The sequence below is a fragment of the Maniola hyperantus genome, chromosome 11 (genome assembly GCF_902806685.2).
Source record: "Maniola hyperantus chromosome 11, iAphHyp1.2, whole genome shotgun sequence".
In the NCBI taxonomy this organism is placed as follows: Eukaryota; Metazoa; Arthropoda; class Insecta; order Lepidoptera; family Nymphalidae; genus Maniola; species Maniola hyperantus.
In genome coordinates this window covers 1,607,869-1,635,591 of record NC_048546.1, presented here as the reverse complement: position 1 = coordinate 1,635,591, position 27,723 = coordinate 1,607,869, and the positions used below count along the sequence as shown (strand labels likewise).

The window sequence follows — 27,723 nt, the reverse complement described above, 5'->3', positions numbered from 1 at the left end:
TTCTGCCATATTGCGACGTGTACCTAAGCGGGATTATAATTTTTGATTCGTATTTTCTTTGAAGTCACTACCTATAAAAATAATATATGAATTAAACCTGCACACGTGTTATACCTGTTATACGTATAGCTATATAGTTGATCTTAAAAAACTAGTATCCAAGGCCGGAAAATATTAAAAATAAATTACATACAATAGTTACTGCAATTAGAAACAGATGGCGCCACTACGAAAGATTAGCTGACGTCTCTATACCAGTATATATAATGTACTCTGTGATGATGGTATGCTATCTTAGAACTCTGCTGCTAAACTAGATTAATAGCGCCATCTAGGAGCTGGATTTAGAAATAATGTTCCAGTGTTAACATGTAAATCATTTTTAATGACAGTGTTAACATAATAAAAAATACTCAAGTTCCAATATTGTGAAAAATTAAATTAAAAACATACTTTCTTTTTATTTGGAAAAAAGAAATATTCAATTATTATAAATTTTGCTAAAATTAAGCTTTATTTTTAAAATAATAGTTAAATGTTCTTCAAATTCTAGATTTTCATATCTATGGTCAAGAAAACTGGTGACAAGTGTCAGAAAAGTTTGAAATTTGAATTCATTTCATAACGAAATTCTACAGTGGTTCTACAGTTTTGGGAGTAATTTTATTTGATATTAAAGATTTCACGACTTTTGCTTTGCTTTCGGACTCCGACGATCCCTACGTTTATTATTTTGGCTTGTTTTTTGGACTACTGTTTCTTGTGTAAACGATAACTTGGCATTCCCCCTGAACTCTGTTGCAATCTGATTTTGTTTAGTGGTTTAGAAGTTTAGATTTGTAAAATGTCTCAAAAAGTATGTTGTGTGCCTGGCTGTTCAACTGTTGCAGGCGATGGTAAGTAAATTCGTTCTGTTTTATATCAGAAAGTATTGCTTGCTGCCTCATATACTCAATTGATTCAATCGGAAGATTGCCCTTGAAAGTTATCATTTCAAGGATGCAGTGATGCAAGGATGCCTTTTTGACAAGATGCGTTAGCTCTAGCACCACAGTTTTGTTTAATTGCAAACGTGAGATGTAGGTACTAAACCCTAAAATGTTGATGTTTGAACAGTGACTTAATGTTTTTAGCACTTTTCTCAATAGAAATAAGCTATTAGTCGGATCACTATAATTAGATAAGCTTGATGTTTAATATCTTTACTTCATTATGTATTTCCAGGTATCTCACTGCACCGTTTCCCCAACCCAAATCAGCACATTGATTTGTTTCAAGTGTGGCTGAAGAAGATTGGGGGTCATGTAGCGGAATTAGATAAAGATTACATTTACAGCAACAGAAGGGTCTGTCGTAGACATTTTGAGGACATTTATTTGTACCCAACAAAGTTGTGTTCCCTAGCCATCTCATCACTCTGTTTAGCAGGTTGGTTAGACATTTTTAAAGTACCTTTGTAACTAGCAAATATTTTCACTTGCTAATTGGTATATTTTAGATATTATGTAACTTGTCACAGAATATCAGACAGCTAATGGTTTCAAGTTAATTATTTACAAGAACTTTTTATGTAGAAACATGGACAAGTCTTACTCTCTAATGTGAATGATTCATATCTCAATGTATTTACTTTATTATGGTTTTGATATTGATATTTTTATTTTAGAGAATATGGCTGCTGCTGAAGCAATAATTGTTTCTGAACCGCATACTAGCTCCAGTTTCATATCAAATTCTAATGAAATGGAAATGGCACCAGGTAATTATAAATCTTAAATCTAAATATATAAAAGGAAAAGGTGACTGACTGACTGACTGACTGATCTATCAACGCACAGCTCCAACTACTAGACGGATCAGGCTGAAATTTGGCATGCAGATAGCTATTATGATGTAGGCATCCGCTAAGAAAGGATTTTTTAAAATTTAAATCCCTAAGGGGGTGAAATAGGGGTTTGAAATTTGTGTAGTCCATGCGGACGAAGTCGAAAGCATAAGCTAGTACCCTATAATTTTAAATCGCCTTTAAGTTTATTTTTTAACATGGCAGATATGTATAATGCCATACAATAGGAAATGCAAAAAATAGTGTTTTTGATTTACATGATCATATCATTTCGATTTAATTAGATACTAATAGAATAGTGTAGTATAACTTAAATGAACTACTGATGTGAAAGTTTGATACCTTTCAAATCAAACATCATTTTTTCATTTCCATTGTTGGTAGCTTTAGTATTAACTAGTGACCTTACCTTCGCATGGGTAGCTTATTACAGTTTTCATGTGGATCTCTAATTTTTTGAAAATAAAATATAGCTTATGTTACTCAGGAATAATGTAGATTTCTACTTGTAAAAGATTTTTTAAAATTGGTTGGTATAGATTATCGTATTATTATCTCATGTGTTATTTTTGGTATTTTGCAGGACTTGTTGCAACATCAAGTAAAGCAGTACCTGCAGTTGCTATTAAGTTAAACTCAAAGGACAATTTAAAAGGTATATCAGAATCCTTAGTTTTAAACTAAAAAGTTTTTATAACTTACTTGGCTTAGTTAAATATTATAACTTACTGTGGTGATCATGCCATGCTTCATACTCTGTCTGTAGCAGACACTTTTAAATCATGTGGACAAAGTCTCAGGCATATCAAGTTGGGATCAATATTTTTTCTGCCCCAAAAATGCCAGGTTGTCTAAATAACTCTGTATAATATGACTTCAAGACAACAATATTATACACGGTCAGAAAGACTAGCAGCAGAATAACAGTAAAAAGGCTCTATTTTGATAACCCTAAGAATTTATTGCTCATTGATAATATCTTTAGTCATGATCAACTCATTGCCAGCTTATTACTGAGCATAGGTCTCCTCTAAGAGTGAGATGAGTTTAGGCCATCGTCTGCCATGCAGGTTTCCTTAAGATATTTTTTCGTTCACCATTAAAGCAAGTGATATTTAATTTCTTAAAATGCACATAACTCTGCAAAATTAGAATTGATTGCACCCCCAACCTGTCGAAAAGTCATAGCTACTAGGCTGTCACCGCTTTTTAACATAATGGTTATACGATTGCACTTAATGACGAACCATGATTAATCATGATGGTACTTAATGAACAGCAATTTTTAATATTTGATGTCATTTTAATTTCAGCTAAGAAGTGGGTTCTCACCAAACAAGAGAAGGAACTCTGCAAAGAACTATCCGACGAGAAACATTTTTGATTGCTTCGCTGAGATCGAAAATCACGTAATTGAAATTTTGAAAAACAGAAGTAATAAAAATAAAATACAAGAGTACGTAAAATTAATACTATTATCAAATATAAATTTTAACTTTATATCATGTAGCTCACATAGAGACAAAATTATTAATTTTTTGACCAAGGAAACTGTCATTTTTTTTATAAATAACTGGTGCAAAGATATTAATTTTATTTTAAATGGAAAAATTCACTTTTTTGATTCAAGAGATCCACTTAAATGTGATGCTGATATTTATTATAAAAAAAATAAATTGAAAAAGTTTAAATAACTTATAATAAGTTGTGTTTAATTTTTGAATTAAATTTGATTGGCGGGAGTTAAATGCCATTGTGATATTGGTAATTATCAGTATTGCCAAGATAAGTACCATTATCCATTCAAAACTCCCGCAAATCAAACACCACATTCCTACCTAATTTAAAAAACTATAAAGTATGTATATAGGTAGGTATATATACTGGGTATTGGCTGTATTTAGTACCAAACCCGTCTCCTAGATGGCGCTTTTCAAGTGGGCGCCTTGACGGCCCGACTTACCAGTCTATCTCCCTATATACACTGTAGTCTGTGATTGTCATGTTTCCAATGTCAAGTGTCATTGAAGTGTCAATTCAGTAGAAACGGGTAACATTGGTATAATGGCGGCCCGGGGTTGTACGATGCCATTTTTATTAAAATAAAGCTTTGCAAGAATTAATAATTAGTGTTCCTGAATAAACATAGAGTTATGATACTAGGTATAGAGAAGGGATCCCTTACAATTTCGCTTAACTGAAGTGAACCAATTTGCACACATATAAACATCTATGTTTCTTATTACGAAATGTAGAAAAATGTTTTATACACCTAACTACTAATGGTTATACAGTACTTGAGTCTAGCTATATGTTATATATCCCTGTATATTATTATACTCTGTGGTCTAGCTTTTTTTAATCAGTCTACGTCCTAATCCTAATATTATAAATGTGGATGTTTGGAACTCAATCACGCAAATACGGCTAAACGGATTTGGATGAAATTTGGCATTAAGATAGATCATGCCTTGGATTAACACATAAGCTACTTTTTATCCCGGAAAATCAGAGTTCCCGCGGGATTTTGAAAAATGTAAATCCACGCGGACGAAGTCGCGGGCGTCAGCTAGTCCTAATAATAATCAAATGTGAAAGCGTGGATGTTTGGATGTTTGTTACTCAATCACGCAAAAACGGCTGAACGGATTTGGATGGGAATGGAGATAGATTATACATTATTTAACAATTAATTTTTATTATTTCAATACCTACATTTAATTGTATTACACATATTTGTTAAAAGTCCCGCAAATCGCTAATGCGCGTGGCCGCCATTTTAGTGACGTCAGCACTAGACTGAAGTTTCGAGCTGATGGTATATTTTTACTTAAATATACGTCAAATGACGTCATATAGATGTTAATGAGACATGGTTCCAGCGCAATAGCAATTTGCGGGACTCATACACATTATTGCGACATAATTATGTATATAAAAGAATCATAGAATAGTAAGTATAGTAATATCATTATTACGACAACTATATACAGGGGGAAAAAAAATATGGGCCCTCCAGGGGCCTTAAGTTAGATCATTTTACTGAAAGGAAACAATCTCTTATTTTTAAAAAGAAACAAAACTGCTTGGAGAAATTTTATCTTTAACATTGACTGTATCGACTAGTGGAATAAAATTGTGAGTGTTAATTTTTTTAATTTTTAGCTGGTTCGATTCCCGGGTGAGACAAGCGAATTTTAGAAACTCTTTGAATGCAGTTTTGTTTCTTTTTAAAAATAAGAGAATGTTTCCTTTAAGTAAAACGATCTAACTTAAGGATTTAAGGTAGTTCCCCTGGAGGGCCCATACTTTTTTCCATCCTGTATATGCATGCAGTAGGAAGTCATTTATTTATAAAAACTAAATATATTTTAATGTCATCTTTAGATTAAAATACAAAATAAACATTCCCATTAGCTAAAGGTGCACACTTTGAGGTCCACAAGCTTTTGATATAACAACAATTTTATTCATCAATAAAATTGAACATTGTTGAATAATTACAAGACTAGCTGAAAGTAGAAGTGACAGTTTTTCTGTCAGATTTTGTATATGACTACAAGTACTGCCACTTTTTATGAGCCGATGTACATGCGTAGAAAACTTTTTTTTAAACGGCGCGAAAATATCTTAGCCAATCATAGCACGCGTCCGTCCGCTATTGGTTGTTTCCTGCGCGCTATGTTTTGTACGCGCGAATTGGGTATTTGACTCTAATTTATTTATTCTAATTATTTCTCAATAATTATTAAATAGGTCTTCCAAAATATGTAAAATCCACGTCCATTGTTAGTTTTAAGTGTAATAACCATTTTGAATTATCGATTAACTAAAAAAGTATAGATTAAGCTACCTCGGGCCGGGGACGCTCTGTCCACAGCATAGCCCCGGTACGGGCGAGCGAGGGTGACGTGCGGGTAGGCAGGGCGTCCCCTGCCTGATACCCCGATTGCCATCTCGACCTTTTGCGGACTATAGTGTGCACAGAGTAGCATCAACCCATTGACCGTTGTGTAGTAACAGTAAAGTATTAATTATTCCTTCAGAAAAAAAATTGTAAATATTCCTTGATTTTTATGGCTATTAAAATTGTTATATCAACCAATCGACTGTACCATAATAACAGGTGATAGGTCGAGATAGCAATCGGGCTGGGGACGCCCCCCACACCCGCACAGCCTCCGTGCTAACCCGATGCTCGTGAGCGCAGGTTTGCAGGGCGTCTGCGTCCCCCCCACTTCATACTCCGATTGCCATCTCGACCTTTTGCAGACTAGTGTGCACAAAGCGGCATCAACTGATTGACCGTTTCCTTTAAATAAAAAAAAGTTATGAATATTCCTTGATTTACATAAGTTTAAACTCTATGAATTAAAATCAACCAATCGACTGTGTGATGTGGTAGTCCACATACAGTATCTGTATCCAGCTCAAAGCTTGCGCCGTGCCCTGGGGCGGTGGAAGGAGGGTATCCAGCTCAAAGCTTGCGCCGTGCCCTGGGGCGGTGGAAGGAGGGTATCCAGGTCAAAGCTTGCGCCGTGCCCTGGGGCGGTGGTAGGAGGGTATCCAGCTCAAAGCTTGCGCCGTGCCCTGGGGCGGTGGTAGGAGGGTATCCAGGTCAAAGCTTGCGCCGTGCCCTGGGGCGGTGGTAGGAGGGTATCCAGCTCAAAGCTTGCGCCGTGCCCTGGGGCGGTGGTAGGAGGGTATCCAGCTCAAAGCTTGCGCCGTGCCCTGGGGCGGTGGAAGGAGGGTATCCAGGTCAAAGCTTGCGCCGTGCCCTGGGGCGGTGGTAGGAGGGTATCCAGCTCAAAGCTTGCGCCGTGCCCTGGGGCGGTGGTAGGAGGGTATCCAGGTCAAAGCTTGCGCCGTGCCCTGGGGCGGTGGTAGGAGGGTATCCAGCTCAAAGCTTGCGCCGTGCCCTGGGGCGGTGGTAGGAGGGTATCCAGGTCAAAGCTTGCGCCGTGCCCTGGGGCGGTGGTAGGAGGGTATCCAGCTCAAAGCTTGCGCCGTGCCCTGGGGCGGTGGAAGGAGGGTATCCAGCTCAAAGCTTGCGCCGTGCCCTGGGGCGGTGGAAGGAGGGTATCCAGGTCAAAGCTTGCGCCGTGCCCTGGGGCGGTGGTAGGAGGGTATCCAGCTCAAAGCTTGCGCCGTGCCCTGGGGCGGTGGTAGGAGGGTATCCAGGTCAAAGCTTGCGCCGTGCCCTGGGGCGGTGGTAGGAGGGTATCCAGCTCAAAGCTTGCGCCGTGCCCTGGGGCGGTGGTAGGAGGGTATCCAGCTCAAAGCTTGCGCCGTGCCCTGGGGCGGTGGAAGGAGGGTATCCAGGTCAAAGCTTGCGCCGTGCCCTGGGGCGGTGGTAGGAGGGTATCCAGCTCAAAGCTTGCGCCGTGCCCTGGGGCGGTGGTAGGAGGGTATCCAGGTCAAAGCTTGCGCCGTGCCCTGGGGCGGTGGTAGGAGGGTATCCAGCTCAAAGCTTGCGCCGTGCCCTGGGGCGGTGGTAGGAGGGTATCCAGGTCAAAGCTTGCGCCGTGCCCTGGGGCGGTGGTAGGAGGGTATCCAGCTCAAAGCTTGCGCCGTGCCCTGGGGCGGTGGTAGGAGGGTATCCAGCTCAAAGCTTGCGCCGTGCCCTGGGGCGGTGGAAGGAGGGTATCCAGGTCAAAGCTTGCGCCGTGCCCTGGGGCGGTGGTAGGAGGGTATCCAGCTCAAAGCTTGCGCCGTGCCCTGGGGCGGTGGTAGGAGGGTATCCAGGTCAAAGCTTGCGCCGTGCCCTGGGGCGGTGGTAGGAGGGTATCCAGCTCAAAGCTTGCGCCGTGCCCTGGGGCGGTGGTAGGAGGGTATCCAGGTCAAAGCTTGCGCCGTGCCCTGGGGCGGTGTGTATCCAGCTCAAAGCTTGCGCCGTGCCCTGGGGCGGTGGTAGGAGGGTATCCAGCTCAAAGCTTGCGCCGTGCCCTGGGGCGGTGGTAGGAGGGTATCCAGGTCAAAGCTTGCGCCGTGCCCTGGGGCGGTGTGTATCCAGCTCAAAGCTTGCGCCGTGCCCTGGGGCGGTGGTAGGAGGGTCTGGGCACACGCACCTTGTCGTCACTGTCCGCTGCGGCCCCTAAGCTCTCGTCGAGCGGCTCGGCGCGCGGAGTGAATAGTTTTCTTCTGCTACGGGTTATACTGCAAATAAAACAAAGGAGTGTAACCTTTAGGCTGTTTTTCTGTTACTGTTTAAATTATATAAACTTATTTTTTCTTGTAGTATTTTTATTTGTCACTTTATTTATTTAATTTGTCATGTCATCAAAGCAAAACATCGATTCAAAGGAATTCGTAATCATTCAAAAGTTAAAAATTTTATTAATCTAAAAAATTACCTCTTCGCTGGACAACTCTGTACGCCTTGTTTGGGGGGAGAGTTCTCTTCATTCTCGAGCTTTTCAGGGGACGGTATATCCTTTGAGGTTATGGCCGGCGCAGGCAAACCCATAGTCACGTCAGAGAATTGAACTTGTAGGTTTCCTATGTCTTCTAATTTGCCTTTCCTTCCTATATCTTCTAAATTTACTTCTGTAGTCTTTTGCCTCCTCAACCCTAGTCTGATTTTTGGTTTCAATGAACTCTCACACTTAGATACACTTTCTAAAAGAATTTCTCCTGCCCCAACTTTCGTTTTTCCTCGTTTCCTTTCCGTTTTAGCCTTTTCTGTACATGGCTTGTGTCGTAAGTTATATTTTATATCTACAGATTCCGCATTTTCCGTTTTAATCTGGTTTTCTACAATACTTTCTTGGGAAATTAGTAGATCGAATTCCGTGGCTCGCGATGCTGACATATCTTTATATATGTTTTCAAATTCTACTGTCGTATTATTGGTTTTAGTACAATTTGCTTGAGATTGTGATTCATCACCGTTTAATATTTCAAGTGGGTGATTGTCTAATTTGTTCTCATTAGCAGCTATCAATTCCATTTTGGGCGATTCTTTTTGAATTATATGATCTGCAGGTATTACTTCATGGTCACTGTTGATTACGTTAGTCGCTTCGTCTTCTTTTTTAGATGTCACTAATTTATTTGTATGCTTAGTCTCATTTGATTTAGATTTAATTACATTGACAGAATCAATGTTTGGCCCAATTTTATCTAAAGTTTCGATTTGCTCCAGAGTAGCCGTCGACTGGGTTTCAACAATTTCAACTTTATTAACCTGAGGAGAATCGAATTCTTCAAAGATATATATAGAGTCCTGAGCTCTTGACGAAATATTTTTTTTTACAGAGCCAGCTTTGTCAGCTTGTCTTGTACTACTTTCTCCAAAAAAATAGGTTTTTCCTACAGGTGGAGCAATAGTAGATTTTGAATTTTCATCAACATTGTTTTTTTCTACATTAAATTTATCAAAAAAGTCCTTTTCATCTTTAGCTTTAACAACAGTTGCAGGAGTTTTTGGATGTTTATCAAGACAATAATCGCCAAAGAATTCTCTATTTTCTTTAGTAGCTTTAATATTGTATAACTCTCCTGTGACTATTTTTTTATTTTCATCAATAATTTCTCTCGACTCCATTTCTAAGCGTTCAAATTGTAGTAAAGAATTATTGCTTTCTTCTGTTGATGGCTTTACTAAACCTACAATCTTGGATGTAAAAAGATTTTTTGTTTCTACTGTATTTTTGGCTATATCGACTATATCTTTGAGCGAGTTCGTTATTTTATCAGATTTAGAAATATTAACGTCTTTGACGACATCACGTTTTAGTGACTTCGGAATTTCATTTTGAAGCTTATCTTTAGAAATATTGAGAACTTCAGACATTGGAACACAATAAGATTTGCGACTAAGTTCGACCTTTAGTTCAGGGATTATTTTTTCCTGATTAGTCATTGGTGCAACACTATCAACAGTTTCGCGATTAAGATGTCGTGTTGTTTCCAAAATTTCATTTTGTTGAGTAGCTATTGACGCAACATCATCAACAGGCTTAACACAATAAGTTTCGCGACTAAGTTGTCGCTTTCTTTCCAGAATTTCTTTTTCCTGAGTAGTAGTTATTGTCGCAACATCATCAACAAGCGTTGGAACACAATAAGTTTCGCGACTAAGTTGCCGCTTTCTTTCGGGGTTTTTTTCCACCTGTTTAATCACAGTCGCAATATCATCAACAGACTTAGGAATACAATAAGTTTCGCGACTATGACGTCGCTTTCTTTCGGGGGTTTTTTCCACCTGTTTAATCACAGTCGCAACATCATCAACAGATTTTCGAACACAATAAGTTTCGCGACTATGTTGTCTGTTATTTTCCAGAATTTCTTTTTCCTGATTAGTGATTGTCGCAACATCATCAACAGACTTTGAAACACAGTAAGTTTCGCGACTATGTTGTCGGTTTCTTTCGTGGATTTCTTTTTCCTGATCAGTTACTGTCGCAATATCATTATTTACACCATCAGTGACACGCAAAGTTGCCTTTTTAACTGTTGAAAAGCCTGCTTCATCAATATCGCTTGTGTCGCTCGTATTTAAACTTTCACTAGTCAAATATGCGGCTTGATCGTCATCGTCTATAGGTTCTTCTAGATCACTTTCTTCTGGAGAGGTGTCCTTAATACCAGAAACGCGTTTACTATTCTCTAAATTCTCGATTATACTCTGGCGTAACTTCATCATATGTTTTATTTCTTTCTTGTTAAGAGTCGGTATTAAGCAATCGTTGTCACTATCATTTAGAGATATGGCATCTTCGTTTTCTTCTTCTGATTTTGAAAGGTTTTCTTCCGCTTTTTCTGAAATTATGGAATAAATAAATAATCATTTATTTGCCATATTTGATGAAATGTAATTTAATAACAATTAAAGCTTCAGTGCTAAAGAGTTTCTTAGCACCACAAATGCACACACAAAAGTGAAAACTGTTGGTTGTCAATGTCCCATGTTGGCAAAGATTTTTTTTAGATTTTTCATAAACCGTAAATACTTTTGTGAAACAGTAAAAGGAAAATGATAATGTTTTTAAAAATATATTCAATCAACAAGAGGCTGCTGAAAGGGGTACAATTTTTTTTCAACCATCATTTTTCATGTTGGGAGTTGAGGACTTTTACCCCCTACGATCCTTCACTTCATTTATTAAAATCTATGAACCCGTTTAGGTTAAGGCCTACTCAAACTATTTGGACGAAAGGTACAGAGGTATGTAGCTTGTATCTAGAAGACAGACATAGGCTAGTTCTTATCCCAAAAAAACCAGCCAAGTGCGAGTTAGAATCGCACACCAAAGGTTCCATACGAAGTCGCAACATCATCTAGTTTTGAATAAATCATTTGACTTTTGACTTTATTACAGACTAGCTGATGCCCGCGACTTCGTTCGCGTGGAATTAGGTTTTTAAAAATCCCGTGGGAACTCTATGATTTTCCGGGATAAAAAGTAGCCTATGTCACTCTCCAGTGGCCCTACCGCGGTTGTTTGACAGCTACAATGTCACGATCGCAATCATCTCTGATTGGTTAATGCTAGCTCACTATTGGCCACAATGCATTGTTGCAACAAGAATCGCACAAATTCAGCCAATCAGAACAATTGAGATTGTAATAATGATTGATGCAGGTTTTAGACAATCGCTCTACTGGTCTTTATCTATACACATGCAAAAAATCACGTCAATCCAGTTTGTGGTAAATTAAACTAGTTAACGATTCAAAAGCACTTGTAAAAGTTTATTTGAATAAAAATCTATTCTATTCTGTTGCACCGTTGCGCCGGACGACGAAGGACAAACCAACAAACAAACACACTTTCGCATTTATAATAAGGGTACTGGTAGGATTGATTATTATTCGTCTTGACCGTTAGTGTACTAACCTGCATCTTGTTTGTCGATGCATGTCCTGAGGGACTCCAACTCTTTATCACGATCTGATAATTTTTTCTGAAATATGAAACAAAATTATTTTCATCATCATCATCATGATCAACCCATCGCCGGCTCACTACAGAGCACGGGTCTCCTCTCAGGTTTTGGCCATACCTAGTCTACCACGCTGGCCAAGTGCGGATTGGCAGACTTCACACACCTTTGAGAACATTATGGAGAACTCTCAGGCATGCAGGTTTCCTCCCGATATTTTCCTTCACCGTTAAAGCAAGTGATATTTTAATCACTTAAAAACGCACATAACTCCGAAAAGTTAGAGGTGCGTGCCCGGGATCGAACCCCCGACCTCCGATTGGAAGGCGGACGTCCTAACCACTAGGCTACCACAGCTTCTCCAGCAAAATTATTTTAATAAATGGCAACATAAAAACATACAGGGCGTAACCAGAACGCAAGCAAACATTTAGCGTTAGTGGCACCGATTCTAAGCACAGCCGAATTTTAGTATTCGCACCCTCTTCTTACTATTGTAATATGAAAAGGACAGAAGCAGTTTGACATTTCTAAATTTAATTTTTAGATTGTAAAACCCGTGATTTTAGCGCGCACTCGCGAACCTACTGTTTAAATTTGTATTGTGCACTAAAATTTAGTCTTTAAATGTGAAAGTCATGTTCCGTTCCTATTTTAGCATTAGTAAAAAGAAAAGGATGCAGATACTCTAAATTTAGTTTAGAGAGAGACTAGAGAATCAGGGCCATTGTTATACTATCTAAACACAATCCAATATCAATAACAGTTATCCTCATTTTGTAGTTTAAGTGATTAAGTTATGCCTGCAGCATTGGATACAGAATATATACCTCTAGAGTTTCGATGGTTTTCTTTAGTTCAGCAATCTGAAACAAAAAAGCTTGTGAGTAACTTCTTCCAGCGTTCGTTTGCTTGCAGTTAAAGCAAGTGATACCTTAAAACGCACATAAAAAGTTATAGGTGCGTGCCCAGGATCGAACCCCCGACCTCTCGATTAGAAGGCGGATGTTCTAACCACTAGGCTATCACAGCTTAATGCTGTCCAAGGTCCAAAAGTCATTTGTGGACTATGGGTTTAACCTTTTATAATAAAATCCCGCAGACTATTTTGGACTTACCTTTGCACAAGTTTAAAAAATCTATTAAAAATATGCTCCTGAAAAAAGCATATTACACAATTGAACATTATCTAAATGATAAAAGAGCGTGGATTTGACCTGCAGCTCGTTCCAGCAACGCACAGGACTGCAAATACTTTTTTATACATGGCATAATCTTGACATATCAAATATTTGAAAAGAGCAACCGCCGAGTTTCTTGCTGGTTCTTCTCGGTAGGAAAGGCATTCCGAACCAGTGGTAGATGCATCCGACGATTCGAAAGCACTTGTGAAAGTTTACTTGAATAAAAAAGATCTTTTTTAATACAGTTGCTCAAAAAGTGGCGTATTGCTGGGACGTATAGCGTTCGGGATGTGGGCTATTACATACTCGTGCCTTTTTTTTACCTTTCCCGAACTCGTGCGTTCTCTTTCCCAACTGTCAAATTAATGTCTATTAAAAAGAAAAACCAACCATGAAGTTTTTACAAAAAAAAAATCATAGAAGTTTTTATGATTCATGCAAATACGTATATTTCTAAAAAGAAGCTACTAATTTGTTTCAATATCAGATTTAATGATTTGATTGAATGAGTTTGGTTAGGTTTCATTTCATTAAATTTCATTTTCATTTCATATCATGTTAAGTTTATTTTTTTATTTTATTAAATTGCTTCATTTTTTCGCAACTGTATTAAAAATAGTCGTTCAGTACACGTCATTGCAACTGAATGAAACAATCTGTAATGAAATATACTATTTTTTTAAATGTATATGTAGTGATAGTGATATACGCACCCGGGCCCGGTACCTCTGGGCAGGGTTGTCCATGCTCAGCTCACGTAACCTGCACTCATATTCTTCTTCCATAGCTTCCATCTGTCAAATACACATACACGATGATCAATCATCACGATACTCAATTAGAGCCTCAATAGCTCAATCGGTAAAGGAGTGGACTGAAAACCGAAAGGTCGACGGTTCAAACCCCGCCCGTTGCACTATTGTCGTACCTACTCCTAGCACAAGCTTGACGCTTAGTTGGAGAGGAAAGGGGAATATTAGTCATTTAACATGGCTAATATTCTTTAAAAAAATAAAAAAAAATAAGTCCCGCAAATTGCTATTGCGCTGGAACCGTGTCTCATTAACATCTAAATGAAAACAACAGGCCGAAGTAAAAATATACCATCCGCTCGGAACTTCAGTCTAGTGCTGACGTCACTAAAATGGCGGCCACGCGTATTAGCAATTTGCGAAACTTATACCAATAACCATTTGCCTCATTTTGTATTTTAATCGCTGCGACATGACAGTTTCGACGTGCCACCATAGATGCAACTCTTATAGGCCAACTAGCTCATGCTCGCGACTTCGTCCGCGTGGACAACACAAATTTCAAACCCCTTTTTCACCCCTTAGGGGTCGAATTTTCAAAAATCCTTTCTTAGCGGATGCCTACGTCATAATAGCTATCTGCATGCCCAGCCCGATCCGTCCAGTAGTTGGAGCTGTGCGTTGATAGATCAGTTAGTCAGTCACCTTTTTCTTTTATATATTTAGATCTCCACAGGGCGATACTATCGCCGACGATAGTAGGTCTTTGCGATTCCCTCGCCCGTGGAGACGGCGCCTAAGTTTCTGACGTTGTGTGTAAGGTTGTAAACGTTTTGAATGGTGTGTGCGTTGAGTATCTATGTGTGTGTTTGTTGTACCTTGGCCTGCAGCGCCTTCATTTCGGTCTCGTAGTAGGCTCTGTAATTGGCTTTGGTCTCGTCCATAGCCTTAAACAGCAGCTCGGTATGCTCCGCTTGCTTCTTGTCCATGGACGCCCGGAGCTCCTTGTTGCGAGCCTGTGCCCTGGGGAGAAAGACGAAAGAAAACTTTTTTATTAGATCAACATTGAGCCTTAAATCTAATTACATTAATCTACCCTTATAAATAACTAGCTTATGCTCGCGACTTCATCCGCGTGGACTACAAAATTTCAAAACCCTATTTCACCCCCTTAGGAGTTGAATTTTCAAAAATCCTTTCTTAGCGGATGCCTACGTCATAATAGCTATCTGCATGCCAAATTTCAGCCCGATCCGTCCAGTAGTTTGAGCTGTGCGTTGATAGATCAGTCAGTCAGTCAGTCATTCAGTCAGTCAGTCAGTCAGTCACCTTTTCCTTTTATATATATAGACAATATTTTATATTATACATTAGCAATCCAACTCGGTTGGGCAGCGTTCAGGAAGCTTCGAGATGTCTTCTTGTCCAAAATTCCTCAGTGCTTGAAGACCAAAGTCTTCGAACAGTGCGTGTTGCCAGTGATGACATATGGGTCCGAGACATGGTCGCTGTGGGCCTCATAAGAAAGCTCAGAATCACTCAGTGGGCGATGGAGAGAGCCTTTTTCCTTTTATATATTTAGGCGAAAAGGTGACTGACTGACTGACTGATCTATCAATGCTCTATCAATCTCAAACTACTGGACGGATCAGGCTGAAATTTGGCATGCAGATAGCTATTATAACGTAGGCATCCGCTAAGAAAGGAGTTTTTGAAAATTTTATCCCTAAAGGGTTGAAATAGGGGTTTGAAATTTGTGTAGTCCACGCGGACGAAGTCGTGAACATAAGCTAGTTTTCAATAAATGATTTGACTTTGACCCTTCGGGTACGGAAGCCTGGAAATGAATTCAAAAACACTCACTGTAGTGTTTGTATCAATACAATAGATATAGTACTTTGTCTCATGCACACAAGTAGAAGGGCATAGCGTCGACTATTATCCGGTAAATTAAAACTACCTGACTATTCATAAGTACTTCTAAAAAGTTTACATGAATAAAAAAACATTCTATTCTATTCTATCCAGCGCTAGACGCGGTACAAGGCGGACGTGCGCTCAGAGCTGTGTGGTGGTGAGCCAGTGAAATGGACTTAATAAATCTTCTAAATATATAAAAGGAAAAGGTGACTGACTGACTGACTGACTGACTGAATGACTGACTGACTGACTGATCTATCAACGCACAGCTCAAACTACTGGACGGATCGGGCTGAAATTTGGCATGCAGATAGCTATTATGACGTAGGCATCCGCTAAGAAAGGATTTTTGATAATTCAACTCCTAAGGGGGTGAAATACGGTTTTGAAATTTTGTAGTCCACGCGGACGAAGTCGCGAGCATAAACTAGTAAATAAATAAAACGTTTATTTTTCAATCATCTAGTTACACACATACATGGATTTGATCTTGAACAAATTTATCTTTAGCTATCCTAGCTAGATACCTAGGCAGCTACCTAGCTTACGTCATAGTTAATTCCTGTGTGATAGTGATCGCTACACTTACTGTTTCAGCTCGAACAGCAACCGTTCGTTCTCAGCGCGGAGGTGCATGACGTCCAAGCTGGTGTATCCAACTATCGTGGTGTCGCGGCTGCTGCTCTCCAGAGAGCTGGGGTACTCCACCAGTGTGTCGCTGATCGCTGTCCATACAACAAACACAGCATTTTTTCAATTTTTTTTAAAAGAATATTGTGGCTAATTCCATTGTACACAATCTCTAAACTAAACTAAAATGACACGTCTAAATCTATTGCTATCCCTTTCATAATGTTGCTTGCGGAAAAGGATAGCACTAGATTTAGACCTGTTAATTTAGTTTAGTTTAGAGATTGCGTACAAGAGAATCAGGCCCATTAGCCATGTTAAATAACTAATATTCCCCTTTCCTCTCCAACTAAGCGTCAGGCTTGTGCTAGGAGTAGGTACGACAATAGTGCAACGGGCGGGGTTTGAACCGTCGACCTTTCGGTTTTCAGTCCACTCCTTTACCGATTGAGCTATTGAGGCTCTAACATTGTAGCATGCATCGTACTGGTGCACAGAACACCACCTATAGACGCGTAATAGCCGGACACCCGTGATCGCCAAGCTTACGCACTTGCTTAGCATAAAAGTCAGCCCACGCCCGTTCGGTACCCTCATTCCGCACTTACGTGACTTTTGAGTCCACCAATCACAACAAAGCATTCTCCCCTGTCCTCCGCCCACTGTGCGGACTGGCGGAGAAGGACCTCCACCACGTCTTGTGGGAGTGTGCGGTGTACGAGGACCTCCGATGCGCTCTGCTGTTTGGGATTGTTCGTGAGGAAGAGCGTCCGGTCTACTACCAGGAACTTGTTGCTTCGGCGGAAAACTTCGGAAAGCTACGGGAGTTCGCGCACCAATGCGCACAAGAGGCGGAACAGCTCGGACCGTGATCGTGGACCAGTGGGTGTTTGGGGAAGGACCGCGGGGCACGCGGGGATCTGCGTTTCGTATACGTGTGCCCCAGCACGGCTAGCATGGGCCGAAGATAAAAATTATATCCCCCGATTTTATCCACTGCACAGGAGATAACATTAACTTCTCCACCCCTCAGAGCACGGCAACAGGGGAGAGGAGAAGTTTATCCCCGTTTGACATTTCACGGGGACTCGGGGGACTATTTATCCACCGTCTATAGCATGGGGCCAAATAAAAGAAGATAAACTGTCCTTTTTTGACATTTGAGAGGGATAATTTTATCCTCGAGATTTGAGGTGGGTGTAATGCTCATAGAACTTTAACTCAATTATTAAAAGATCAAAAAACATGTCTCGCGCTTTTTTTATTAGTTTGAAATAGAGAATTTAGAACGAAAATAACATGAGCACGTAATTAGTGATGGAAGTAATCCCTTTGAATTTCCCGACGCTGAGTTCCGACACTTGTTTCGGATGGACAAATATTATGTGCTGTACTTGTGCGAGCAGCTTAATGAAGCACTAAAGCCGATTAATTCGATGGATGGATTCATAAAAGTAAGTACCTAAGTACTTACCTATTACCTAAAACCATCTTGTGCAAACGAATAGGTACCTACTTAGGTAGGTAGTAGGTACCTACAAATAGGTCCTACATGCGGCTATTATCTATTTATTCTACGTCCTCACATCTATAAGACTCTTGGCAGATGGTAGTTACCAGTGAGATACAAGTCAAGGTCATGGGATGACTATTGCCCGCGACTTCATCTGTGTGGATTTAGGTTTTGAAAATCCTGTGAGAACTATTTGATTTTCCAGAATAAAAAGTAGCCGGTGTCCATCCTCGGGATGTAAGCTAACTCTGTAGGTACTAAATTTCATCTAAATCGGTTAGACTGTTGGGCTGTGAAAAGCTAGCAGACAGACAGGCAGACACACTTTCGCATTTATAATATTAGTATGGATTATTGGAAATATAAAATAACACAATGACTCATTATAATAAAATCATTTATTTGAACAAAATAGGCAGGAGTCTAATTTAACAAAACAATTCTTAAATTAAAATACACACCTATATCATAGTTAAATACATAATGATACACAAACACAATAACACTTTACAAATTATAATGGTTCATCATAAGTGTTTTGTAAGAGTAAATATGTTAGCCTATTATACTTTATAGACTATTTCAGTATATCCTCTTACTCTTAATTTATTATTATTGAAAATCATTAATGTATAAATTGTATGTTTCAGAATTCCAATGGAACAACCAAAGGACAGACTAGAAAATGTAACAAATAAAGAAATCTCACATATCTATGGATCAAACCAGACTGCTAACTGTTGCCCGACAATAAAAGGGAAAAAGGGATGGAATAATAAATACATATTTGCATTAAAATATATTTCTTTAAGTACCTATTACCTAAAACCACCTTGTGCAAACCCATCCTTATATCTACTACTACTACTAGGGTTCTGTAGGGTACCAATGGGACCCTATTACAGTCTCAGCTCTCCATCTGTCTGTCTCCTGAAACGTAACAGGTTAAAGTTGAAATTTTGTACTTATTTCTATTGCTGCTATAACAAAAAATAAGTTTCTTCAAAAAATAATTTTGCTTTAAGTACTCTTTCTGTGTGATTGAGTAACAAACACAAACTCTTAGGCATAATATTAGGAATACCAATTAAAACAATGCTTATTTGGATGTACACAAATCTCTGATGTTAACTTAACAGATCTAAAAGTAGTGCTATTATCCTTAAGAAAAGGAAGTAACAAGTTTAATGTTCAATCAAACCACACTGCCATAGAATAACTTCCTATATTCATAACTATTTACAAATTACAAAAATGTACATATCCTCTACTTACTTTTTATTTATTTATTGGCATTTATAGGAAAACTACTCGGGGCTATTGGTTTTATAAAGTACCCACTGTGTACAAAGTGGGTTAAACAACAGTCTCACCATAGTCCACCACCGACACTTCAAAGATTTCCTGCCATAAGATAAAAAACATTGGCTTGACATGCTTATAAAGAAATTAGGTTAGTTTAATAGCTCAAACCATACCAGCTTAACCAATTTTAAGTGATATTGAACTCTTCTCAGTGCAGTGTGCTAAACTGTTAGTTTTATCATCATCTCAAACAATAATGAAAATATTTTATGTTGATAAGATGTGTACCTAACTTACCTATTCCAATAGGTAGGTACCTAAAGTTATTTTGAGTTTGTTATACAAGACACACATTTAATAGAACTAAATTAATACACGCATCTCTCTGGCTGGCCCATTATGGAGTCTTCAGGTCCAATTCCTGTTGAGCATTTATGCCCAACAGTGATAATTAATATTGAACACTTATGTGCTCATATATGTGACCGACGGCACTATTGAGACATTTCCCGGTGGTCCTACATCCCGAGCTGCCTCATCATACTTGTCAGTCAGTGGCCAGTGCCCTTCTTCAAGTACATATTTCCATGTCTGCAAATAAAACAACAATTTATGCATTTCTTTGTCGCTAACAATATCAATATATTATCACTTCAATTTTGTGTACTGACTAACACAAATTGTCTTTGTGATACTTACTGTGATAGCTAGGAATTTCAACTATTCGATTATTTTTTAATTTGGATAATTCAAAAGTGGAGTTAGGTTAGGTAAACACAAACAATAACAAAGATAACAATACTTACGTGCATAATCTTCTGTGAATGTTTTTTAAACTATTTTACGGCTCCGGCTTCTAGCTCTTTTAAAATAAAAAGCAGCCACAGACGAGTTACGAGTAACGAAAACGAGCAAAATCAAAAGCACAGATAAAAAATAATAACACTTTGACATTAACCGAGGACTAGTCTTTCCCCGCCTTATCACCGGGGATAATTATATCCAACCCTGTGCCCATGCTCGGAGAGTGGAAATAACTATCGGAGGGGATAAAAATTTTATCCTTTCCTCGGGGAGAAAATTTCCCGGCCCATGCTAGGCCTGCAGAAAGGGGAGAAAGACTCAAAGGGACAAGGAAAGGATAGAAAGAATTTGTAGGGAGTCAAGAAAGCGCCCCGGGAAAGAGTCACCGAGTAAGTACCGAACGGGCGCCCTTCCGCGTTCCGGCCCATATAACCGCGAGGTTGGTGGGGCCATGGGATGTGGTGGGTTGTCCCCCACCAACATTTATGGTTTTCGTTTTCATGCAAAACCTTGTGTATCGTACTCTTGCGGTCGAACTCTCTGTGTACTGATGAAAATTGGCACATATTTCGTCCAATTAGTTGAACTCTCACCGAAGAGCCACTAGCTACTAGGAACGGTCGACTAGTCGCCCGGCAACTCAGTCGCGGTGACCGTTAGAATCTGTAATTTATATGGAAGTTGCCGTACCTATTCGCACGGAGTTGCGAAAACACACGGCGACTTACCATATAAATTCCATATTGTAACGGTCGCCGCGACTGAGTTGCCGAGCGACTAGTCGACCGTGCGTAATGGGTCTACTTCTCAATTAGTCTTGGAAGACAGACAGACAGATGGACAGATGACATCAAACGAGCCGCAGGGAGCCTTGGCACAACATGTAGCACACATGCTACGGTCTTACACCTAATGATAATTAGGAGATGGATCACCCAATAAACTCAATCTTCAAAAAATACATAACATATAATTTATTATTTTAATAGAAAAATATTACGTTTTGGCAACGATAACAACAAACCGTGAGTGATAAGACTTCATCATCATCATAATCAACCCATCGCCGGCTCACTACAGAGCACGGGTCTCCTCTCAGAGTGAGAAGGGTTTTGGCCATAGTCTACCACTCACACACCTTTGAGAACATTATGGAGAACTCTCAGGCATGCATGTTTTCCTTCACCGTTAAAGCAAGTGATATTTTAATTACGTAAAAACGCACATAACTCCGAAAAGTAAGAGGTGCGTGCCCGGTATCGAACCCCCGACCTCCGATTGGAAAGCGGACGTCCTAACCACTAGGCCACCACAGCTTTTGTGATAGACTTACAAATATGGAACACTATTCTTTCTCAACTTTAGATGTAATGAGGTTACACATATCACGTTCCAATAGCACTGCCTGATTAGACGGTGCAAGATCGTAGCATGTGGAAGTCCCTACAAGAGACCTATCTCCAGCAGTGGACGTCTATCGGTTGGTGATGATGATGATGATGATGAAACACATATAGACTCACGAATGTCCTTAGCGACGGCCGCCAACTGCAGCACGTGTTTGTTCTCATTGGCGTACTCCGCGGAAGGGTTCAGCGTCACCACCATGCTGACGGCCTCTCCGCGAGTGCCCGACAGACCCGCGCCCAGAATACGGGTTAGCTTCGACTCTCTGCGAATGCGGAAATATATATAAAGAGAAAAAATGTACCATATCCTCACACTATGGTTGCGAGATTGGATCAGGGACTAAATTGGAGATTGAACCAGGGTCCATATTGAGGGATTGGACTAGGGTTTAAATAATGGGAATAGGACCAGAGTTCATATTGGGGGTTTCGACAAGGGTTCTTATTGGGAGATTGGACCAGGGTTCATATTAAGGAAATTGGACCTGGGTACCTTATTTCACTTCATGATAACTCACCGGTAGGGCACGAGCGCGGCGGCTGTGCGCTTGCGGCGCAACGTGTGCAGACAGCGCTCGAGCACGTGCAGCGAGGCGTTGATGGCGCGCGACTCCTGCATGCGCGCGCCCGTGTTGCGCGTGCGCGCCGCGCGCTCGCAGCCCGCCAGGTCGCACAGCCGCACGCACGCGCTGCGCATGCCGTTCTCTGCGACAACAGATACGTATCGTAGGTTAAGCAGGCTACTCATATGCTCGCCGCAGGAGCAATCTAAGTCGCACGACGGAAGGAGCAATTGGGTATTTGACTCCAATTTTTTTATTACTTTATTATAAACTAGGATAAAAATAATGACGTAAACTGAAAAAACTAATTGAATCAATCAAATAACAAAAAAGTTATAAACATTTAAATATTTCTGATTAGACAGAGATAGCGATATAGTATTTTGACGCCACACCATACTAATGCCATAGTAGCTTCGTGCGGTTTCATACAAATTTTCGTTTTGCGAGAATGGGATAGAAGACCCTCCCACTCCAAAATTAAAATGCCTGTATTTTTGTAAATCTTTGTTGGATTGTAATGTGTTTTCAGCGTACGTCATTATTTTTATCCTAGTTTATAATAAAGTAATAATATTTATCAAAATCAAAAGTAGGACAATACCCAATTTAGAATCTGCACACTGGCACTGTGTGTAGAGAAAAACTATGTGTAACACACATGCCTGCCGTTCAGAGGGAGAGTGCTGCGGAACACACTTGTTCAGAATGGTGAACTGATTGAGAAGTTCCAATCGCGCTACACACACGACTTTGTGGCAGGGCGGCAGGGATGATCTAGTGAACTAGGAAGGTCTTACGCTCCTGACACCTTGCCGCAGGGGTACTCTAGTCACTTGCGCCTCATCGCACGACCGCACGAAGGCTCGTATCGTACCCTGGACGGAAACTCGTAACATACCAGTCAGTCAGCATGGTGATGGTAAATATGCAGTGGGAGCGCGAGGACTGCGCGTGGATGCCGGTGGCCGCCACCTGCAGGTTGAGCTTGCCCGCCACCAGCACGTCGTATGCCTCGTCGCACGACCGCACGAAGGCTTGTATCGCACCCTGGACGGAAACTCGTAAATAGATACCTACCTGTGTCAGTAAGCATGGTGATGGTAAATATGCAGTGGGAGCGCGAAGACTGCGCGTGGATGCCGGTGGCCGCCACCTGCAGGTTGAGCTTGCCCGCCACCAGCACGTCGTATGCCTCGTCGCACGACCGCACGAAGGCTTGTATCGCACCCTGGACGGAAACTCGTAAATAGATACCTACCTGTGTCAGTAAGCATGGTGATGGTAAATATGCAGTGGGAGCGCGAAGACTGCGCGTGGATGCCGGTGGCCGCCACCTGCAGGTTGAGCTTGCCCGCCACCAGCACGTCGTATGCCTCGTCGCACGACCGCACGAAGGCTTGTATCGCACCCTGGACGGAAACTCGTAAATAGATACCTACCTGTGTCAGTAAGCATGGTGATGGTAAATATGCAGTGGGAGCGCGAAGACTGCGCGTGGATGCCGGTGGCCGCCACCTGCAGGTTGAGCTTGCCCGCCACCAGCACGTCGTATGCCTCGTCGCACGACCGCACGAAGGCTTGTATCGCACCCTGGACGGAAACTCGTAAATAGATACCTACCTGTGTCAGTAAGCATGGTGATGGTAAATATGCAGTGGGAGCGCGAAGACTGCGCGTGGATGCCGGTGGCCGCCACCTGCAGGTTGAGCTTGCCCGCCACCAGCACGTCGTATGCCTCGTCGCACGACCGCACGAAGGCTTGTATCGCACCCTGGACGGAAACTCGTAAATAGATACCTACCTGTGTCAGTAAGCATGGTGATGGTAAATATGCAGTGGGAGCGCGAAGACTGCGCGTGGATGCCGGTGGCCGCCACCTGCAGGTTGAGCTTGCCCGCCACCAGCACGTCGTATGCCTCGTCGCACGACCGCACGAAGGCTTGTATCGCATCCTGGACGGAAACTCGTAAATAGATACCTACCTGTGTCAGTAAGCATGGTGATGGTAAATATGCAGTGGGAGCGCGAAGACTGCGCGTGGATGCCGGTGGCCGCCACCTGCAGGTTGAGCTTGCCCGCCACCAGCACGTCGTATGCCTCGTCGCACGACCGCACGAAGGCTTGTATCGCACCCTGGACGGAAACTCGTAAAACTCAATCAAACAAATGGTTATTAAGGCAGCACGTCTAATATTGGCATCCGCAACAACCTCTTTTTTTTTTTTTTTTTAGTTTAATATTCTTTATTGTACACCAAAAAGAAAAGACACAAAAAGAAACATGTAAAAGAAGAACATACAATCAGCGGCCTTATCGCTGTGAAGCGATCTCTACCAGGCAACTAGGTTGAAGAGGATTTAAGGGCTAGTGAAAACTGGGTTTAAGGTGTACGTAAGTTGTTAGGGAACATAAAGATAATATCCTCTATCGAAGGATTGAAAGGAAAATCTCCCATGAAAGGAATTCAAGAACCAAATTAAGTACAACATTGTTTTCTCAACTGAATCGACATTGGCGGAATTATTGCGGACTACAAAACCGCACTAATGAGACATGGTTCCAGCGCAACAGCAATTTGTGGGACTTATATTATTTACGCAACTTCGTCCGCGTAGAGTTAGGTTTTTTAAAAATCCCGTGGGAACTCTTCGATTTTCCGGGATAAAATGTAGCCTATGTCATCACTCTCCAGGTCTTTATCTATACCCATGCAAAAAATCACGTCAATCTGTAGCACCGTTGCGACGTGATTAAAGGACAAACCAACAAACAATCACACTTTCGCATTTATAATAAGGGTACTGAAAGCACTTTTGAAAGTTTACTTGAATAAAAAATGTCTTATTATTGTTATTATTATTATAACAAGTGCTCTTACCTTAACATAAACATTGCCACTGGCGTCTTCTCGAATGGCGAGCTTCGCCGCGTTTCTTCTGTCGCCTCCAAGCAAGTCGTACACGGCCTCATTGTAAATCTCTATGAACGAGACCTGTGAAACAAAATCGGTTGAATTCAGACTTGTAGGTACTTGCACACAAAGGGTTCCGTACCACCACACAAGAAATAACACTTTTTAGGGTTCCATACCTCAAAAGGAAAAACGGAACCCTTATAGGATCACTTTGTTGTCTGTCTGTCAAGAAACCTACAGAGGGTATACTTCCCGTTGACCTAGAATCATGAAATTTGGCACGTAGATAGGTCTTATAGCAGACATCCAGGGAAAAATCTGAAAACCGTGAATTTGTGGTTACATCACACAAAAAAAATTAAATTGTGGTCATAAACTAATAGTTAGTATTTTCAATTTTCGAAGTAAGATAACTACATCAAGTGGGGTATCCTATGTAAGGGCTTCACCTGTGCATTCTAAAACAGATTTTTATTTATTTTTATACATCATAGTTTTTGAATTACTGTGCAACGTCGAAAATATATGACTGTGGTACGGAACCCTCATTGCGCGAGCCTGACTCGTACTTGGCCAGTTTTTTTAAAAGAATATTAGCCATGTTACTCACCCATACATAGTGACCCAGCCTACTGGCCAGGTCTACGTTGCTGTTCGTGAGGTCCCCACTTAGGCCTGCGCTCATGCGCCGGTACCTGTCTCGATATTCCGGCAAATTGCCTGACAGCTTCCTCAGTTGCTTTACCACCTGAAAGTATTTCAATACTATAAAATAAATCCATACAATCCATACATAATATTATAAATGCGAAAGTGTGTCTGTCTGTCTATCTGCTAGCTTTTCACTGCCCATCAGTTCAACTGATTTTGACGAAAATTGGTACAGAGATAGCTTACATCCCGGGGAAGAATATAGGCCATTTTTTATCCCGGAAAATCAAAGAGTTCCCACGGGATTTTTAAACCCGAAATCCACGCAGACGAAGTCGCGGGCATCATCTAGTTAAGTATTAAGTTAGATAAAATGTGAAAACTGCGTCTGTTAATTTTCACAGCTAGAAAAGTATATCCCTACCCTCAATTCATATTCTTGTTCAACATTGGTCAACCTATAGGCCCCTTTCTCGTCAGGTTTATATAGGGCATGTTGCTCCGCCTCAACCAGTTTGAAGACATACTCCAGGGACCTTGGCACCAAGCCAGGGTTTGTCACAGTGCCCATCAGGGTAAAGGTCTTCCCCGAGCCAGAAGCACCGTACGTCAAGAGTGTGAAACTGTTGCCATCTGGTAACTTTTTCAAGTTGCCCTTAACTACTCGTTCAAATATTTCCTGGAAACAATAGAAACCATGTTCAAACTTTGTGTTGGGAATCGGGTATTTTCCTACTTTTGAATTTGATAAATATTATTACTTTATTATAAACTAGGATAAAAATAATGATGTATGCTGAAAAAAATATTAAAATCCAACAAAGATTTACAAAGTTACAGGCATTTTAATTTTGGAGTGGGAGTGTCTTCTATCCCTTTCTCGCAAAACGAAAATTTGTATGAAACCGCACAAAGCTATTATGGCATTAGTAGGATGTGAAGTCAAAAAGCTATATCGCTATCTCTGTCTAATCAGAAATACTTAAATGCTTATAACTTTTTTGTTATTTGATCGGTTTAATTAGTTTTTTCAGTTAACGTGATTATTTTTATCTTAGTTTATAATAAAGTAAATTGGAACTCCAAAAAAATTGGAGTCAAATAGCCAATTGCATGAAAGTAAATGAAAAAAATCGTGACAGGCATCCGGTATTAGCCAGTAAGTAATATAAAATCAAAAAATCAAGTATTGGAATAACAATGATAAATTGATAATGTTTTTAAGGTTGCCAAATTACACTACCTATTTCTAGCTCTAGTTTGTCAAGTGTAGATAAACATTTAAATCACCCCCCACATGTGGAACTTATCAGCCCACTTTCCTGCACCACATCAGACCTTGATCACTGTCATCACTCATTGAGACAAATCCATTAAGTAGGCACTCAACTGACCTATGTTTAATAGTAATGCGACCTGCAACCAACTTCCTACTAAAATCCTGCAACCAACTTGTTGCCCCCTCATAAGACCTAGACTGCATCAATATTACCCAGGTGAGTGTGACATACATCACAGGTAGGGTACCTACATGTCATGGATATAATTAGGGTCTGAAAATGGACAAAAAGACAGTAGATACGAAACTTACTTTTTGATTTGAATCTGGACCAAATATATGTGAAAACGTATACATTTTAGATACATTATGCTGCGTCCTTCTTCCGTGCCCAGCGGTTGTCGTGTTCAACGATGTAATCAAGGACCGCTCGGAATGCACTTCGATGCTAGGAGCTTTACACGGCTTCAATCTAACATATATTTGTACTAACTCCGGCTCTTCGGGTTCGTCGAATTCTGAATCCTCCATGTACATCTCGTCGTCGGTAAAGAGTTTCTTGCCTTTAGTAGGTTTGGGCCGCATAAAAGGATGTAATACTAAAGGTGGACGTGCCTCTATGAAGGATGGTATTTCGCGTTTTGCCTCTTCTTCGCATGAAATTCTTAGACTTGTCATGATAAAACTATAAAAATATTGTTTCTTTCAACCATTTCCAACAAACAAAATGAAACAAAATTTAACGAACTATCAACGAAATTTTGAATTCTTCTTTTTTACTAAGGTATTATGGCTCTGGGTTCTAGAACTTCCGAGACGGTCGGGTCAAGCGGCTTGACGTCAAGCAATGTCAAGCACGTAGATTTTTAAGGATTTTTCGCTCGGCGTCCGTCTGCTTGATCAAGCACACCGATCAAGCATATCCAAAGAATTTGGAAGTACTACCACAGACTACAGTGTATAGTACTACTACGTAGCATATCTTATCCGCACGTCACATAGATAATACATCACGTCAACTGCTTTGAGATGTCGACGCTTTGTTGCTACAAAATCGCA

The 27,723-nt window shown here is 40.6% G+C and overlaps 2 protein-coding genes across 2 annotated transcripts; one reads left to right on the top strand and one right to left on the bottom strand.

Annotated features, from left to right (window-relative positions):
• Positions 1 to 300: 300 nt before the first annotated feature.
• On the top strand, positions 301 to 3,832 carry LOC138402967 (uncharacterized). Its single transcript, XM_069501686.1, has 5 exons — positions 301 to 896; positions 1,225 to 1,428; positions 1,667 to 1,759; positions 2,430 to 2,501; positions 3,160 to 3,832. Exons 1-5 carry the CDS (start codon positions 845 to 847, stop codon positions 3,228 to 3,230), a joined length of 492 nt encoding a protein of 163 aa, XP_069357787.1. The 5' UTR covers positions 301 to 844; the 3' UTR covers positions 3,231 to 3,832.
• A 3,886-nt stretch (positions 3,833 to 7,718) lies between these two features.
• On the bottom strand, positions 7,719 to 27,423 carry LOC117986649 (uncharacterized). The gene is made up of 14 exons (XM_034973522.2): positions 26,977 to 27,423; positions 25,810 to 26,064; positions 25,345 to 25,482; positions 24,699 to 24,812; positions 23,803 to 23,953; positions 21,773 to 21,959; positions 21,369 to 21,517; positions 16,183 to 16,318; positions 14,552 to 14,696; positions 13,635 to 13,715; positions 12,568 to 12,603; positions 11,692 to 11,758; positions 8,200 to 10,612; positions 7,719 to 8,002 (listed from the first exon to the last, which is right to left on the bottom strand). The coding sequence occupies exons 1-14, from the start codon at positions 27,340 to 27,342 to the stop codon at positions 7,861 to 7,863; spliced, it is 4,380 nt and encodes a 1,459-aa protein (XP_034829413.1). The 5' UTR covers positions 27,343 to 27,423; the 3' UTR covers positions 7,719 to 7,860.
• Positions 27,424 to 27,723: the final 300 nt, after the last annotated feature.

What these genes read in the sequence shown, in the direction of transcription:
- LOC117986649 (XM_034973522.2), bottom strand. Translation starts at nt 27,342, where the DNA reads ATGACAAGTCTAAGAATTTCATGCGAAGAAGAGGCAAAACGCGAAATA. An exon ending in GTGGCAATGTTTATGTTAAG is followed by an intron (nt 23,954 to 24,698) that starts GTAAGAGCACTT and finishes GTTTCCGTCCAG; the next exon opens with GGTGCGATACAAGCCTTCGT. An exon ending in AAACCATCGAAACTCTAGAG is followed by an intron (nt 11,759 to 12,567) that starts GTATATATTCTG and finishes TTCATATTTCAG; the next exon opens with AAAAAATTATCAGATCGTGA.
- LOC138402967 (XM_069501686.1), top strand. Translation starts at nt 845, where the DNA reads ATGTCTCAAAAAGTATGTTGTGTGCCTGGCTGTTCAACTGTTGCAGGC. An exon ending in CTCATCACTCTGTTTAGCAG is followed by an intron (nt 1,429 to 1,666) that starts GTTGGTTAGACA and finishes TTTTTATTTTAG; the next exon opens with AGAATATGGCTGCTGCTGAA. An exon ending in TGAAATGGAAATGGCACCAG is followed by an intron (nt 1,760 to 2,429) that starts GTAATTATAAAT and finishes GGTATTTTGCAG; the next exon opens with GACTTGTTGCAACATCAAGT.